General features: G+C 51.5%; 6 protein-coding genes across 6 annotated transcripts; 4 read left to right on the top strand and 2 right to left on the bottom strand.

Annotated features, from left to right (window-relative positions):
- Window positions 1-1,925: 1,925 nt before the first annotated feature.
- On the top strand, window positions 1,926-4,212 carry N7532_011070 (putative C2H2 finger domain protein; the record flags this gene model as incomplete). Its single annotated transcript, XM_056623561.1, has 5 exons — window positions 1,926-1,931; window positions 2,010-2,659; window positions 2,712-2,975; window positions 3,027-3,647; window positions 3,705-4,212. 5 exons carry the CDS (start codon window positions 1,926-1,928, stop codon window positions 4,210-4,212), a joined length of 2,049 nt encoding a protein of 682 aa, XP_056468549.1.
- Window positions 4,213-4,560: 348 nt separating this feature from the next.
- N7532_011069 (uncharacterized protein) lies at window positions 4,561-5,003 on the bottom strand (the record flags this gene model as incomplete). The annotated part of the gene is made up of 3 exons (XM_056623560.1): window positions 4,561-4,616; window positions 4,687-4,813; window positions 4,896-5,003. The coding sequence occupies 3 exons, from the start codon at window positions 5,001-5,003 to the stop codon at window positions 4,561-4,563; spliced, it is 291 nt and encodes a 96-aa protein (XP_056468548.1).
- Window positions 5,004-6,138: 1,135 nt separating this feature from the next.
- N7532_011068 (chromatin segregase YTA7) lies at window positions 6,139-10,677 on the top strand (the record flags this gene model as incomplete). The annotated part of the gene is given in 3 exon segments (XM_056623559.1): window positions 6,139-8,074; window positions 8,131-10,288; window positions 10,308-10,677. The coding sequence occupies 3 exon segments, from the start codon at window positions 6,139-6,141 to the stop codon at window positions 10,675-10,677; spliced, it is 4,464 nt and encodes a 1,487-aa protein (XP_056468547.1).
- Window positions 10,678-11,712: 1,035 nt separating this feature from the next.
- Window positions 11,713-12,713, top strand: N7532_011067 (Sec63 complex subunit SEC66; the record flags this gene model as incomplete). Its single annotated transcript, XM_056623558.1, has 3 exons — window positions 11,713-11,812; window positions 11,954-12,258; window positions 12,336-12,713. The coding sequence occupies 3 exons, from the start codon at window positions 11,713-11,715 to the stop codon at window positions 12,711-12,713; spliced, it is 783 nt and encodes a 260-aa protein (XP_056468546.1).
- Window positions 12,714-13,016: 303 nt separating this feature from the next.
- Window positions 13,017-13,744, bottom strand: N7532_011066 (alternative oxidase; the record flags this gene model as incomplete). The annotated part of the gene is made up of 2 exons (XM_056623557.1): window positions 13,017-13,451; window positions 13,556-13,744. 2 exons carry the CDS (start codon window positions 13,742-13,744, stop codon window positions 13,017-13,019), a joined length of 624 nt encoding a protein of 207 aa, XP_056468545.1.
- An 843-nt stretch (window positions 13,745-14,587) lies between these two features.
- N7532_011065 (uncharacterized protein) lies at window positions 14,588-15,667 on the top strand (the record flags this gene model as incomplete). The annotated part of the gene is made up of 2 exons (XM_056623556.1): window positions 14,588-15,081; window positions 15,151-15,667. 2 exons carry the CDS (start codon window positions 14,588-14,590, stop codon window positions 15,665-15,667), a joined length of 1,011 nt encoding a protein of 336 aa, XP_056468544.1.
- Window positions 15,668-17,415: the final 1,748 nt, after the last annotated feature.

The raw sequence follows: 17,415 nt of genomic DNA, 5'->3' as shown, positions 1-17,415 counted from the left end.
ATGAAATTTTTTTTTTCTTTCTGATGCAATCGCATTTCAGGGCGTGTCTACGTGTATACCCCTTTTTCTCTTTCACACTGTTTTTATTTATTGTCGACATTTAACCGGTCTTTGCCGGCTGCAGAGAATACGTCACGCTCGGTTGGGCAGGAAGGGGTGGGAATTTCACTTCTCCTCTTTCTTTTTCTCTTTTCCTTACTCTCTTTCCTTTTTCGTCTAGTTGTGCGTAGCTCTTTTCAACACTACTCTACATAGGGTCTTGTGTATGTTTTCTTTTTTAGAGTGGCAGCACACTGCCAGTGGGTACAATCGGTTCCTGCCAGCCACGGTTGAGTTTCTTGTTGCGCCCTGCACGGTATGATATATATTTCTTTTTTCCACGCTTCGATAGTCCTTTCGATTTTTTTTCTGCGCTCGTTAGTGTCTGTTAGTGTTAGCCCGCCTGGTAAGGCGTGCACCTGGCATTTCCTGCATGCGTTGGAATGGCAATAGTCCGATGATCGCTCCCAGGTGCTTGTGTACATATTTCCTTCCCCTATATGACCCTACCCTAGTACACTTTCAGATAGTTCAAGCCCTAGGGGTTGGGATGGCTCAATCCTGTCTCGGACCGGTGGCGTCAACCATGTGCATTAGCTTTTCGCAGCCGATATGAGGCGTCACATTTACCACATTAACCCAGGAGGTAGGCTTGGCTCTACGGAGCTAGCACCCGCGTGTCCAGCGCGTGTTTCGTGTTTCAAGGGATGGTTTGAGCCCCTTCCTTCGGCTAGCGACACTCTGAGGTAAAAAGGGTCTGGCCAACCGGCCTAGCACGCGTGGTAGCGGGAGAAAGGGATGACGACGCAAACTCGACGCGTGGATGACAGTGTCAGGATGTTTCACGTTCATCCCTTGGGGAAAGGCATGGCTCGGGGAACGAGGGCGCCGATCTTCCTGTCACAGCCCGATTCGGTCCTTGCGTCTTTCCATTCCTGATGGCTGAGAAGCGGAGGAAGGTGTGTAGCGCCGAAAAGATTCTGTTTTGCGCCGTCGCCGCCATTATTCCGAGCACATGCCGACTAGTATTGTTCCTAGTTGTAGATTCGTGTTTGGCTGGTCAGGGAATGCCATAGTCTTCGATGCCGGTGGTCTCGCAAGCTCACTAGGAGGTTCGTACGTCTGTATGATCTTCGTTAGGGGCGTCCGATCGTCCGGCCGAGTCTTATATCCCGAGCGGCTGGTCGAATCTTTGCGGTGAACGGGCGTTCGTGCGACGTTGTCAACCCGATAGAATGGGAGTGTTGGAGACGCTAGCCTAGCGTCTGGATAGCACGTCCAAGTGCCTCTGTTCAGTTCGTTAGGGTATGTGCAGGTGCAGGGTTCGGTGGATCGAGCTGAGGGCGATCCGTTCCCGCACAACCCGGGTGATTCGTGCAGCGGGGCTGTGCAATCAAGGGATGACTTACATTCCATGGCTTAAGCACTTACTCAATACCTCACACACAGTACATACTGTGAGTAGGGTACGAAGGCCCGCTCTCGCTCTGCATTCCGCCCTTGATTTGATCCGCGTGGTGAACCCGGCTCGGGGCGAAAAGTGGGGATCACAGTGCGTGTCTTTTGCTTCCCTCGCGTGCGTTGCGTTTGCATGCACCTCGTTTTCTGGCAAGGAGGGGTCTGCCGCCTGCATATAACCCTGTCAACGCCCCGAGACCACGAGTTTTGCTATTCAACGTTAACGGGGGCGACGACAAAGTGTGGTGCTATCGATCCAATCTATATACTTCGATCCTGACCCCCACCCATTACGATTTGATCCACTTCTCACAAGTGTGGACAGCTACGCCGACTATAAGGTTAGTTGGGTAGCATCGACGGCCTGATCTGCTGGTCCAGACGCCTTTTTGCCTTATTTTTACGATCCAATCACATCCACACTCACCATGGAGGTTCGTCATCTTCACCTTTACGGCCAACAGGCCCAAGGTTGTCCCCTAGGTCGATCTCACACTGACCCGTGATATTAGGAACCTCAAACGTCCTGGCAAGATTCAAACGATGTCCTCCAAGGCATCATGGTCGGCCAAGATACCCACCACTCGGAGATCGATTTCAGACCAAGCCTCGGTATGGACTCATCCAACTCCCTCCTCGACCTCCACCTCAACACCGACCTCGGTCTGGACAACACCCACGCCAACCAGTCCGCCTTTCTAGGCCCCTGGCCCTCTGCTTCTTCGCAAAGCTTTTATTACCCGCACTATCCTGCCCGAATGACCGGCGGCCAGGATGCGTGGAACCCGCTGCAGGTCACCGGGGTTCCGGACCCGAACCCGTCCACCATGTCCCACATGAATGTCTCGGGCGGGGAAGACTATGCTTTCCAGAAGCCGCATTATCGGACGCCCTCTGATAGTGGGAGTCAGTGTATGGGGAGCTTTGTTTCGGATTCCGGGTATGGGAGTAATGCGACGCAGTCCGTTGTTGCGTCTTCGTATGGGCTGGATTCGAGTCCGCATCTTGGTGGGAAGGAGCATGGGTTTGCGGAGTCTGGGTCGTTCTTTGAGCAGGGTGGGGCCAATGTTTTTGTCAGGGATTATGGGGAACAGTCGTTTGAGTCGGTGCGGTGTGATGATCCGGGCTGTTCGTGGATCGGGAAGTGTCCTTCTGATAAGAGGTTTGTTTACTCACCTATGTCTGCTGGGAAATGCTGACGTTCTTGTCGTCAGAAAACATGAGGCTCGACATCGGAAGCTGTTCAAGTGTGATGAGCCCAACTGTCCTCGCAAAGAAGGCTTTGGCACCATCAACGATCTCGCCCGTCACAAGAAGTGCGTTCATAATAAGGAGCCTGAGCGGGGCCCGAAGATGATGTACCTCTGTTTCGGGAAGAACTGTCCCCGTCCTAACAAGCGATGGCCCCGTCTGGATAATTTCAAGCAACATCTCAGCCGTATGCACCACGACGAAAATGCCGAGGCGTTGTTGAAAAAGTATGTTCCACTTTCTCTTTCAACCCTCAAATTCAATACTAACCTCCCCAGGTCTATGGACTGGTACGAGAGCATCACGGGCCACCGAGGCCAAAAGCTCGAAGACTCCGTCTCACTCGATGCCTCAACAATGGAAACACAAGAAGAAATAATGTCCATCCACTCAGCAGAATTGGACCTCGACGCCAGCAACACCTATCACAACCAGGAATCAGTAGACTTCCTCACATCCCGCGCCCAAACGCCAAAGTCCTTCCACGTTCCACACATGGACGCCCCAACAGGAAACCTACCCTCGCAAGCATCCACCCTTAACGCACTGGGCCTTTCCCCCGCCCTCACAAACGAAAACCGCGATCTATCCACAGAACGCAGCACCCCCAACCCAGAGACATTCGTCGCCGACGCCGCGGACAACTTGATCAACGCCATGACCAAAAAAATGAATAACCGCGCCCGACGACCAAGTCACCACAGCGACGAGGGAATCGAGCTGGAAGAGAATCCGAACCTCTCCATCCCGCAACGCCAGATGCTACAGAAAGTTCTCCTCGCCGCCCTGGAGCGACTATCAGACAATGCCTCCGCGGCTCCAGAACCAGCAGATGATAAGCAAGACTGGTTCCAATGCGATATCTGCTCAAAGCGAACCCGCCTCCGCTGCGAAATGAAGTAAGCCTCCCCCCACCCCTCCAATCTATAACCCCACCAATCTAACATCCTCAAAAGAAAACACCAAAAACGCCACGAAAGACCCTACGGTTGCACATTCCCGCACTGCGCCAAATCCTTCGGCAGCAAAGCCGACTGGAAACGCCACGAAAGCTCTCAACATCTGCACGTCGCCAGCTGGCTCTGCGCCAGACACGACCCCTCGAAGAATGGCGCCTGCGGCCGGGTCTTCTACCGCGAGGAAACATACGTGCAGCACCTAGGTCAGCAGCATCGACTCCCCAAGACGCGCGTGCGGAGCGCGCTACTGTCGACGCGACTGGATCTTGCCGGTCAGTCGTCGTATTGGTGTGGGTTCTGTCGAAGGGAAGTTCCGCTGACTTCAGCGGGGGCAGCTGCGCTTGATGAGAGGTTCAATCATATTGATTCGGAGCATTTCAAGAAGGGGGAGCGTGGGGTGGATTGGTGTTTTTCTTTTCAAGGGGTGGATGTTGCCAATGCGAGTAATCAGGTGGTGGAGCAGGGGATGGAGGGGAGGAGAAAGAGGAGGTGTTCTGGGTTGTGAGGGCTTACTGAGCTACATGTTATAATTGGATTTCTGGTTTGGTTTATACCATGTTTTGGTGATGTTGCAGGACATAATAAATATTTCTATAGTGCGCTCTCATAATTTGATCGCCGACATTCTTGCGGATCTCTTCTGATGTGTGTTTATTCGAATGGTTGTACTTGACCTATTGCTCTACTCACGGGATGATCCTTAATAAACTACATCAGGCATTGCAATGTTGGTCCAGCGAAACATGGTAGTGTCTTCATCAAATGCTAGCTGACGAAAAAATCTATAATACACTGCGAGCAAGCGCTCAAGGAACAAGTCTCACAACCCAAGAAATTGTGAGCTCGCGTGAAATCATTTCTGCGCCGCGACAAGATCGCGAGCCTTCTTCTCCAGCCCAGTCATTTCTTCTACGCCGCATCAGTAAGCCGCTATCAACTTCCAATAGTAAGCACTTTGAAAGAGCGTGAAGTGACATACCATTCTTCTCAAGCTTCGACTCATCCATCTCAAGCTTCAACCAGCTCCAATAAATAATCTGATACGTAAGGACAGCCCCGAGAAAGACCTTGCCGAACGGTCCCATGAATGTTTTGTATTTCCCCATCTTTTAGAGTCTGTATCAGCTACTGCCAGCGTCGCAGGCCTCGACCTCGTCTTTTTGTTGGTGACAGGCACCAGGTACTCACGGTTTCCTTGTACCCGCTCGGCTTTTCAGCATTGCGCAGAAAGGGCGTTGATGAGAGAAGTCTCCTGCCGGCTGTGGGGCGCGCGTATAGGCCCAGTCTTGATGACATTGACACTGTGTGAGTTGCTTGTCGGAGGAGCATTGTCTTGGTCTGATGTATTATTGCGGACTCGGGTCGGGGGTGGACTGCGCTGGTGTGGCGGTTGGAGGTGACGCGGGTGCGGATGCGGTTAGTGTGATTGCCTTGTTGAGTTAGTGGCTTGGCAGGCGAGTTGGTGGTTCGACTTGAGGGGATGGAACTGTTGGTTTCGAGTGGATTTTGGAATCATGGTATTATGGGTGGAATGAATGATGATTTGGGATTGCACTTGAAAAGATGGACAGAATAGGATTGTCAAACGTGCTTGCTCATAGTTTGTACACTTGGATATATTTAGCGAACCAAAGGACGGGAGAGTTCTTCAACTATGAACAAGTATTTGATGAGACTATGCACGCGACGTTTCAAGTATCCTAGCTATACAGTATGAGTAGGAGACCAACGCAAGTCGCAAAGAATACAATGGCAGTTGTGAAAAGCATGTTGTCACTTAGTATCTGCCCTGTGGCTGATGGAACGATTTGCAAGATGACTAATCACTCACATGATATCAGGTCCCGTTGAATTCTGGCGGACAGCCATAGTATGGTAGCCACAACCCAAATGTCAGAAAGCGCCGGAAGTGCTTCTCTCGTCACTTTCTGTCCTCTGACACCTCCTTTCGCCGTCATGACCCCCAAGGCTCCCCAACGCCTCCAGGGCACCAAACACTCCGTTCGGGCCTCGAGCGGAGTGATAATGACATTTTCAAATGATTGACGACCGTCTTTTACCTTGCCCTGCTCGATTCCCGGGGGTTGGAGTTGGGCGTGGGCAAGGAGGGTGAAGCCGAGCATTCACTCTCTGGCCGGGTGGTACGTGCGTGATGACTCAGCCACCAGCCGCAACACCCCTGTGGCTAGTGAATGCTGAGCCTAGGCGCGAGTCCTTTCCGCCCTGGGTCAGTCAGTCACTGCTCGTGTTGATCGAGGTGAATGGGCATATTCACTCGCTGCGCTGCAACCCGCTTCGTCTACAAATGTGAAGCCCAGTCCCTCGTTTCTTCCTCTTTGCACCCCTTTCAGTTTCCAAACGCGTCCACCTCCAATTCTTTCGCCCATTGCCACCTTACCAGAGACCAATCCGTTCGTCATTATCGGCCAAAATGCGCCCCGGCAAGCGTACTCTCGAGGAGCTGGCCAACAAGTCAGACTCTGACGATGCCGACTACAGTGACCACCCTGCCCCTCGCCGCTCCAAGAAACCTACCTCCCGCAAGAAGCCCGCTGGTCGCGCCGGCCGCCCCAAGAAGCGACGCCGCCGCGACTCCGACGACATCGTGTCCGATGATCTCGATGACCTTGATGACGATATGTCCTTCGATGAACTTGATTCCGAATCAGACGACCCCAATGTACCTCGTAATGCTCGAGGCACTGCGCGTCGTCGCACCACTACCCTCTCTCAACCGAAATACGAAGAACGCTCTGACGAAGAGGAATTCTCAGGCGACAACGAAGAAGAAGATGACGATAAAATGAATGTCGATTCTTCTCCCTTGGCCAGCAAGGCCAGCAAGGTCGTGACCCTAAAGCTCGAACCCGAGATTCTTTCACAATTCCCTGTTACTCGACGAGTAACCCGCGCCACTCGTGATGCCTCTGAGGACATTGTTGCCCTGACCAATTCCGGTCGGCATATGGAATATGTCGAGCGCGGCACTGTCAGTCCAGCTCAGGAGCAAGTGCGCCGCAACTCGCGCAAATCCTCCAAGCAGCCAGTCCTCAGCGAGATACTGGAAAGCGCTCCCCAGAGCATGGTCAGTGAGGAGGGCGTCGTCCCTGAATCCGAGAATGGTGATGCCAAGGCCCAGAACAACGAGCATGGCGAGGAAGACGACGATGATGATGAGGCTCCTACCACCCGTCAACGAAACAGGTCGGCTAGAGACCAGCCTGTCGTTGAAGAGGAGGAAGAAGTCGTGGAAGAAGTTACTCAAGTCGAGGAACCGCGTTCGTCCCCATCCACCAGTCGCAAGCGACCCGCACGGGCACGAAGCTTCCAGCGCAAGACCGAAGAGAGTGACTTCGAACCCGACGAAGATGCCTCGAACGACGATTCTTCATCCCCAACTCCGCAGTCTGCTCGGTCTGCTCGTTCACGCAAGAGTCAGTCAGAAGCTGAAACTAGTACGACTAGTCGGCGTCCCGGTTTGCGCGCGCGGCCTTCCCGAGCCCATTCCGAAGTTCTTGAAGATGAGGCAGATGAAATCGCCGAAGAGCTCCAGGAGCTGCGTCCTGGCCGCAACCTCCGTCGTCGCTTGAACACACAAGTTGTTCGCGAGGAAAGATCGCGTCGGAACCGCCCAGAGGTCGATTATCGCCTCATTCGCCCCGACATGAACCTCAATACGGATGATGCTGAAGCAGACATCATCATGGAATCTCCCTCTCGTCGTGGACGTGGTGCTGCCAATCAGCGTTCTCTTCTTCCGACATATGGTCCTTTTGGTGGTGCAGGCGCCGCAATATTGGGACGTCCCGGGCTCCTCGGTGCACATGGGGAGGACATCGACAGCGACAGCAGCGATGATGAAGACCCCCAGCCTTATCAGACCCAGGGCATTCCAGGAATTACTCCTTCAAGCCTCCTTGCCCAACCGGGTGCAGGTGCAGGTTCAAAGAAGGCTCCCAAGACCAACACTGGCTTGGTTAGAGACCAGCAAGCTTTGGCCGATGCGGATCCTCTTGGTGTTGACTTGACCGTCAATTTCGACGGTGTTGGTGGCCTGGAAGGTCACGTCAACCAGTTGAAGGAGATGGTCTCACTTCCACTGATGTACCCTGAGATTTTCCAACGACTCAACATCACTCCCCCTCGAGGCGTGCTGTTCCACGGACCGCCTGGCACGGGTAAGACACTTCTGGCTCGGGCGTTGGCTAACAGCCTCAGTTCCGAAAACCGGAAAGTCTCGTTCTATATGCGGAAGGGAAGCGATGTTCTGAGCAAGTGGGCAGGAGAAGCTGAGCGTCAGCTTCGAGTTCTTTTTGAGGAAGCCCGCAAGACGCAGCCTAGTATCATCTTCTTTGATGAAATTGATGGTATGTCTCGGTTCATTCTGTGTGTTGATGTGACTGAGCTAACTAATTTTCTATAGGTTTAGCACCCGTTCGTTCGGCCAAGTCGGACAGTTCATCGGCTGCATCAATCGTTTCGACTCTGCTGGCATTGATGGACGGTATGGATGGCCGTGGCCAGGTTATTTTGATCGGTGCAACCAATCGACCCGACCATGTTGACCCTGCCCTTCGTCGCCCGGGCCGCTTCGACCGTGAATTCTACTTCCCACTGCCCAATCTCGAGGCTCGACGTGCTATCATCGAAATCCACACCAAGGGCTGGGACCCTGAGCTTCCGAGCAATGTCAAAGCTGATCTGGCCGCAATGACTAAGGGATATGGTGGTGCCGACTTGCGGGCGCTCTGTACCGAGGCCGCTTTGAACGCCGTTCAACGGCGCTACCCTCAAATCTACAAGTCCGACAAGAAGCTTATCATCGATCCAAAGACGATCGAGGTCATTCCCAAGGACCTTTTGATTGCGGCAAAGAACATTGTGCCTTCTTCCCAACGATCAGCCTCTTCGGGAGCAGCTGCGTTGCCTGAGAACGTTGAGCCTCTTCTCCGGAAGTCACTGGCACAGATCAAAGCTTCGCTGAAGGAGATCTTGCCCCAGCGCAAGCGTCTCACTGCCCTCGAAGAAGCTCAGTATGAAGAGCCGGCAGATGGGAATGAAATCCGTCGGGAGAAGATGATGGAAGAATTTGATCGTGCGCGCGTCTTCAGGCCGAGATTCCTTGTGCGCGGCGCTCGCGGAATGGGCCAGGGCCACCTGACGGCCGCAATCCTACACCAATTTGAGGGACTGAACGTCCAGTCTTTCGATCTACCGACACTCCTCGGCGATCCCTTTGGATCTCCCGCCGCCACCATCTCTCACTTGTTCACTGAGGCCAAAAGGAACAAGCCCAGTGTCATCATCATCCCGGACATTAATTCCTGGGCCGAGAATCTCCCCCCTTCCGCCATTTCCATGCTCGCGCAATTAATGCGCCAACTCCCACCCTCCGATCCTATTTTGTTGCTTGGCGTCTTGGAGTCGACAGAAGAAGATGTCGACAACGCAATCCTCAAGGAATTGTTCGGCTCCTCGAAGAAGAACGTGATCTATCTCACAGAACCTGATCAGAACGAACGACATGAGTTCTTCAACAAGCTGATCGAATACATCAAGACTCCTCCTTCGGGCTTCCCTGATCCTGATAATCGCAAGCTGCGCAAATTGGAGGAACTTGAGGTAGCCCCACCACCGGCACCCAAGCCAGAGGCGCAATTGACCAAGCAGGAGCTTAAGACCCAGAACAAACGGGATCGGTACATGCTCAATCTCTTGAAGGTCAGGATCCAGCCCGTCATGGATTACATCAAATCCAGGTATAAGAGACTCCGGCTACCTGTGATTGATGAATCAAAACTTGCATACCTGTGGGAAGATGCGAACCCGGATATCGTCACCAGTGACATTCCCCAAGAAGATGCACACATCCATCGGCCTTATGAGATCGCCGAAGACAAAAACGGCGTCACTGGTCTTCGCGAGGTGCTTACTGGAAAGTTCTTCTACAACATGGACACCACCACCATTGAGAAGCGCCTGGTGAATGGCTATTACAAACGCCCTTGCGACTTCCTGTCAGACATCAAGAAACTCCAGAAGGATGCCCGGCAGACCGACGACCTCGACCGACAACAAAAGATCAGCGAACTGATCCCCAATGTCGAGGTTGACATGGCCACCATTGAGCAAGAGTACCCGGATATCGTGGTAGACTGTGAGAACATCTACCAGCGGCATCTGGCCCGTGTGAAGCAGGCCATGGAAAAGGCAAAGGTTGATGGCGAGAAGGGGAAGGCCGCCGAGGACAATGATCCCGGCAACGGCTCCGATGAGGATGAGGATGGAGATGGGGACGTGTACATGAGCCACGAGGAAAACCCTGGCTCCAGGGAGACTCAGCAGAGCTCCTTCGGCCCCTCTGCGCAGCCGAAACCTGCGTACTCCAACACCGCTCCCTCCCAGCAACTTCGCCGGGAGTCTGGTCTGTCGAGCTTCTCCCAGAAGGGGCCAATGACCCCCATGGCCCCGGGAACGCAACCGGCAGACTACACAAATGAGGCGTCCACCACCCAGACGACCTCATATAAGAAGTCGACGGAGCAAAGCTCCCACCAGACAAATGCGAGTCGGCAGGGAGAGTACCCCGACCTTTCCCAGTACCCTGACCGCATCTCCCAGGAAGACCACCTTCCTGATACTCAGGGCGGCAGCCAATCCTCCCCCCCTCCCGGCCCGCCCTCAACCTCCTCTTTTTGCCGCCCCTCCCCCGCCCTCTCTGGATGGCCCCTCGGCCTCCTCGGTGACCGTAGACCACGAGCGCGTGGAGCAGCTCCATGCCCAGCTGACTCTGCGGACAAGCGGCCTGTCCGTGGAGCAGCTGGAGCAGATTAGCTCCACCCTCATGGCCTGCGTTTGGCAGATGCGGTCTGAAAATGACCGCACTGTCGTCGCTGAGGGGATCTCCAAGGCCTTTGATGTGGCCTTGGAGGACATCCAGGAGGGTCGGGAGGAGGGGTTGACCTCCTAGGCTGTCTGTGTGTCGGGGTGTCTTTCCCCGGGCTCCCCGGGATATCTTTTATTTCTATTTAAAGATTCGAATCAGTTTTTTGTTCGGTTTTTTTTCAATCTTCGTTCACTTTTTTGTTTTTTCATTCTTATTTGTAAATAGTATTACCACAATATATCCTTACTGTACTCTTACCATTATTGTCTTTTCAAATCAAGGGAAGTAGGCCACCGTGATGAATGTGTACATCTAGACAAGTAATTGCGAGGGATTCAAACATAAGAACGTGGTTATACTCATCGACACAAACAGTATGCCAGATCTCCCAAGAAAAGAGCAAAAATGTAGATTACAATGCATCTATCGACATAATACTGGACTTGTACATTTCTGTAGACTCCAAAATAGTACCTGACTTTTTTCTTCGCCCTACAATAATCGCATAGCTACATATGGTGCAGGCACGCTGAACTAGACCGGTTGAGTATGACCAAGAGAGCTCTCCCAGCCTTTTCCGAGACAAATATTATGATCCCGGTGTAATTATTAACCCTCTTATCAATCCCTAGGCTTACAATATCGTCATTTTCATATTTGTTGGTCTGATGCGGTCGATCCATCTTCCAATGTCATTCCGTTCCTGAATCAGATCACGAGAAACAAGTACAAGCAAAACATTTACTCGATGAAATTACACACCTTTCAAAGAAATGTTTATTCAGAGAGCACAGAAGCTTGCCCATATTTTATGCATCCCTCCAAATTGCAGAACTATCTTTATAAATAGCAGACGTGGGGAGGTGTGTCTCTGGCTCGAGTATACTTCGCGTGGACATGTGACGTCGACCCACTAAACACCTGGCCTTTGCAGCGTCAGCTTTCCGAGACCCTTCTTTCAACAATTCCACCACCACCCTCGATTCCCCAATCGCTCTCAATTCCTAGGCCATGAGCGCATCTTGAAAGCACCAAAATAATTCTTCCGACCACCGACACGCCCAATCCCACTCCGTCGCCCTCGCTCTCGCGCGCATTCACAACTCCCGCACCGCGAACATGGTGGACTGGCTCAGTCTCGCCGTCCCCCTGGCCTACCTGGGCGTCCTGATCGGTTCTCTCGCTACATTCTCCTCCCTCTATCGCAAGCGCAAGGCCCGTAAGTGTCATCGACTTCCCACCAGCTGCCCGCAGGTGCCATCTGTTTTCGTGACTGGACACCCTGGTCATTTTGGCTTAGAGGCTACTGGGCTTTTGCAAGCGAAGTGTCGGTACCCTGCTAACACAGCTCTCCTTTTAGAAAAAGCTGCCTCCCTTGCTCCTTGGTTCCCCGCTCACCTCCAACGCGACATTTACTTCTCCCTCCTACATCTCGATCCCTCCTCCCAATCCGGCAAAAAGACTCCCAATGTTCCCGAGTCCGTTCTGAAGGCTGCGCTCCTGCGCCGCGCGACGGAGGACATCCGTCGTGTCATGGCTCTGAGAAACCAGAAGCAAGCTCTCTCTGTGCTGCTGCAGCGTGGTAGTGTTGGCGATGACCTCTGGCAGCGGTTTATGCGCGCTGAAAAGGAAATGGAGGAAGAAGTGCGCGATGTTGTCTCAGAGGTATGCTTTGCTCCTAATTTGCTCTGGAACTCGATCTGCGAGTTGTAGAATTCCTCTTGCTAACGAGGTTTCTTTAGGCCAACGCCTACGCACCCAACTGGGGCCAGACTATCTTCCAATCCGCCAACGAAATGATGAACAACGATATTTACCGCCAAAGAATCAAGGAACACGAGGACAAGCTCGCCGAGGAGCGTGAGTGGTGGGAGAAGAAGCGCGCTAGCATGCAAGAGGGTTTCATGAAGGAGTTGAATGAGGGTGACAACCAGAAGACCTCTGCTGCGTCCAAGAGCTCTGAGCCTGCGACTCACTCAAAGGCTGCGGCCCCAGCTGCGCCTTCGGTGCAGGGTAGCGATGATGATGCAGTGTTGGTTGAGGCGGATCCTTCGGGGAATAGCCAGGCTTCGCCTGGTGGTGAAAAAAAGAAGAAGGGCAAGGGCAAGGGCAAGAAATAAAGCAGGGGCTTTGTATTTTTATATTTGCTTCCCTTCTGGTGATAGGATTTTGACTGGGTTATTCGATATAGATTTATTCGGATCTGGTTCTCTTTTCCGCTGTTCTCTAATGGTGTGGTAGGCTGTAGAGCAATGGTACATGTGGCTTTCAATGTTCATTGTCTTTGTGATGGGTAATTCTCGAGTTGACTTGATGCCCGGTGCAGACCAAAAGCTGTATGGAACTAACGTGGAATGGAATGAGCAAGGAAATGCATATTTCTATTCTATGCCAGCGTACAGAAATCAAGAATATCTAGCAGATTAGATCGCTTCATCTTTTTCCCACCCAGTCATTTTCAGGTTTTGAACCCCCTTCGAAGGATGAGCATTAAGCAAAGCATCCCACTCGGCCGTAAACGGATTCGGATCTTTTAGCTGATCAAGATTCCCCAACGTATGATTAACCTCTCTATGCTTCGCTTCATCAACCCGAATATAGAGCAACAGACTATTCACATCATACTGGCCTTCCGGCATCTTCCAATAGTGAATCGCGATATCAGGCGCCTGCAGATCAGACCACTCGGGTAATCTGCCCTTCTCAATGTCGGCGATTGCTCGGATATAGGTCGTGACCCCCTCAAAATATCCGACAAAACGATGACAGATTCTTGGAGATATGACGTATGAGATGATAAGAGCGTTGAAGGATAAACCTTGCGCACCAATTACCACGAGTCGGAGGCCAACGCCTGGCTTTGACATACTCAAAATGTGAGGAGGTGCATGCGCTCGTTGAATGCTTATCCGAGAAGAGACTCGATCCTTTAGTTTAGTGTCAATTCTCGGGATCGTCTTACCATCCACCGTCTCGCTTCATGCGCCTTAAGCTGCCGAGGTGCCGAAGCATCCCTCCTACCATCCCGGAAACACCAGCCACGCTTTCCAGGAAGATGAAACGCATCATCCACTTCTTGCTGGTCATGACATGCTTGGGCGAGGGCATCGTCTCCCTCGGTGTGATGCTTGTATCCTGTCACCGTGTCCATGCCCCAGCGAAGCAGGCGGACGGTGAGAAGGGCTATGTTATCTGTCCGCTTCGCATGTCTTGCTCGGTATAGCTGTGAATTTTGTTAAAAAGTACTGCTTCATTTTAAGGAGTCGGCTTCCTGACATCGGGTGCTCTGCTGAGAATTCGAGCTGTTTTATGCGAGTTGTTAGAGCTGAAGGGACGTAGTAGGTTTTCTGAGGGGCTTCACTCTCATTCGAACGTGTGCTTGATGGAAGAATGCCGTCTTCTGTGGAGATCGCATAGCAGGTAATATCACAAGCGAAACTAGTCGCTTGCATGCCCTCGATAAGTGGAAGTGGGTGCCTTGAGGTGATTGACAAGCATATTGCTTCACTTGACTGCCAGTGAGAGGGAAGTATAGAAATCAATGGACGGCCAACAGATGACTAACGACTCGGTATCTCTATAACTATAACTACTAACTAGTTAATGTCTTCGATCAACTCCGTATAGGAGAGTCCTGTGCGATCTCTAGATACCAAGTGCTCACTTTATTTGAATCCATGCTGAGGCTATTTAACTTGTCCTTGTGCATAATTCAAGGAGTCATTCTTGACGTCGTCAACTAGAGTTCACATCGCCGACGCCGGTAATCGAGCGGAATTGTGTGGAGCGCCTGACGATTAACTCCGCTTCCGCAGCGGACCCACTTTTATCATTCACTGAAAGAGACCCACTTTTCACTTCAGCCTCCAAACGACGAGTATTTATGCCATCCATCTTCCGACCGCCATGATACATTATCCATCTCCATCTACGCCCCGATCGAACTTGATCTTATTCTACCTTCTCATAGACACGGTCTGACATTTTTCGCAAGATGACGCATACGGATGTCGAGTGGAGGGCGCTGCACACGAAAGTGAAGCAACTCGTTCCAAAGAGATTGGGACCAATGATGATTATCGTGGGTTCCCCAGGTCTCAGTTTAAATTTACTGATCGGCGCTAACATTTTCCGACTACAACAGGCAGCTACAGTGGTGGCATCTCCGTCAGAGGAGCTCTTGGCCGAATTTTATTCCTACCTGGTCCGTTCCAAGATAAGAATCAACATTTACGACTATGTTGATTCTGATTCTGATGACGATGTCAATGACATAGATGAGGACGAGGACATGGAAGAAGACGATGATGAAGGAGCCGCCGAGCTTGAAAGAGCAAGACAAGCCATCTCCCTTATCTTTCGCGAAGTTCTACTGAAGCTTATCCCGCTCGTGGGAGCCCCACGGGTGCTGTGTGCTTTGATTCCGTTGGCGAATGCCGAGGGCAATGTGAAGGCAAAGGCTGCTAACAGCGAGCTTGACGACAGATGGTGCGTATTCCAATCATACATCAAGTCAGTTCCCTTCGGGTGCAAATTTCGCTAACAGCTTTTTTCCAGGGACAATATGGACCACCTCGACGCTGAAGTATTCTATCAGCGTGGTGAGAGAACCATGAAGGCCATTTATGGAACTTCTTTGCTCCCCAAAATCTTCGATTCTTTCGGTGACCACAAGGAAGATATCAGCTTCCACGAGATCTTCGCAGTCTACGGTCTCTTCTTGTCGGACTACGCCATCCTCACCCCGATTCAAACAGAGGCCGTGGTTTATGCCACGATCTCAAGTCTAGGACTGGGCGCGCCAGGAACTTTGCATCTCCGGGGTATGGGTCGTATACTCGGGGCAAGTGGCCAAGACACCCAGAGCGACGAGGCGGAGCAAATCATAACCCAGCTCACAAACCTGCGGGAGGCTGTCATGGAAATAATTCGATTTGTCGGGGATGACTACGCTACTCGAGCCCGCTTGGATAAGTGGGCCACAGTCGACAGTATGCTGAGAGAGTTTGGTGGCTGGGGAGAAAAGGAGACTCTGAATCAGCATTTCAAGGAGTTTTACCCGGGACGCATCTAATGATGGGGATGAGTCGAAGCCCGATCGCAATTCGCCACGCTAAAAAATTTCTTTTTTTCCCTTTCAAACTTCTAAATTCATTCCGTATTTTGCTATCTACTTGTTTGATTATTGTGGAGTGAGCGCAGTTAATTCCGGAAATTACGAATGAGAATCCTTGCCTTGTATAGAGTATATAAATTCTTATAAAAATGAGCATAACTCAATTCTATTAGTTGCAATGCTATGAATCACGGACGTCAAGGGTATCCTGAATGTGGCCACATTCTAGACATTTGGTCACATGACTCAAACAACCACTCGTGCCATAACCCCATTTCCATGCATTCCATGCTCCATTCCTTTCCTCAAGCAGCCGCTCATTTAACACCTCCTCTCCCGGCCTCGTTGGCTCGGCATAATGCTGGGGGTGAAAAAGCGGAATCGCACTCGCAAAACCTGCATCCCCTGTCAAATTCGCAAGCGCAAATGCTCGGGCACTCAGTAAAGATAGCTATAGTCGACTTTAGATACAAGACGTAGCGCACAGGAAAAAGAAAGATGGCTTCCTCGCGTTCAGGAGAACCCAGATAAGCTATGTGAGTTTTGTTCGTGCCTGGGAACAGTGCAAGGGATCACTTGGTGGATGACGCTCCCAGGACCCTATCCAAACAGTATGAAAAATGTCAAGGGAATCAAGCAGACACCCAAGTTAATAATACGATCATTTATTACTCCGTACTCCGTACCGTGAAAAGATACCATAGTACAATGAACATCAGGAGAGCATGATCATAATATCGGACGTGGAAACAGCACCGGTCTGATCCGCGTGGCAGAAACGGATCACGTGGTTTTTATATTAGTCAGCAGTTGGGGCCCTGCATGTTGACTTCACCAAAACCCATAATGGGTCCAAGGTCTGGACCGATTACCCAACCCACGTGGGTTTTGGGTATTCATGTTGAAATATCACAGTTACTGGGATAATCATGGGGGCTGGGATCACGTGCATGCCTATATACCTGTTCACCAGTCTACTTGTATCTTAAACAACCAACTCCCCTCAACAACATGAACACTGAAGCATCACTTATAAATCAACAATTCAATTGCCCGACCCAACCCAACCCATAACCCATGTTGGTTTAGATACGTTAGCAGGTGTCTCCTATGAACACGCATAGAAACCTTGGAGCGCCTGCAGAATTTCCAGAGTCATCTCTATGAGCAGTATGAAGCCAAGGCAATCGCAAACGCGTCCGATGAAGATGTCCGACGAGTTAATGAAATGAAGAAAGCTCGGAAACAAAAGGACTTGGATATAATGTTGCAAAAAGGGCAGCCCTGGCTGCGTCAGCTATGGCAAGAAGATCAGGGCAAAAAGCCGTGGGGTTATGCGATATTTGAGAACCTTCAATGGAAGGCAGAGAATCCCGATCGTTGGGAATCTTATGATCGAAAGTCGTCCCATTCAAGGCATATGGCTTTTAGCGCGATAGCCTCCGGTGTCACGATCCAATCGAGATACTCTGTTGAGCCTTTAGATTGGCCTTCCGAAGCGCCTACTGAAGACGAAAGCTTTCCTGTGATCTTGAGCGAATTACGGAAGCAGTTCAACTATCTCCGATCGTACTCTCCAAAAAAGGGAATAGCGGATCTTCTGAACGAGTTGTCGTGGGGAACCATTAACTCTATGCCAGAGGGGCTCACGGAGGGAACTCTGCGGAATGTTTTTTTTATATCTAGATGGCAATGCTGCAGCCTCT

This window comes from Penicillium argentinense, assembly GCF_028826775.1.
Source record: "Penicillium argentinense strain IBT 30761 chromosome Unknown utg000011l_segment0_segment0, whole genome shotgun sequence".
NCBI classification, from domain to species: domain Eukaryota; kingdom Fungi; phylum Ascomycota; class Eurotiomycetes; order Eurotiales; family Aspergillaceae; genus Penicillium; species Penicillium argentinense.
This window is presented reverse-complemented; position numbering and strand designations above follow the sequence as displayed.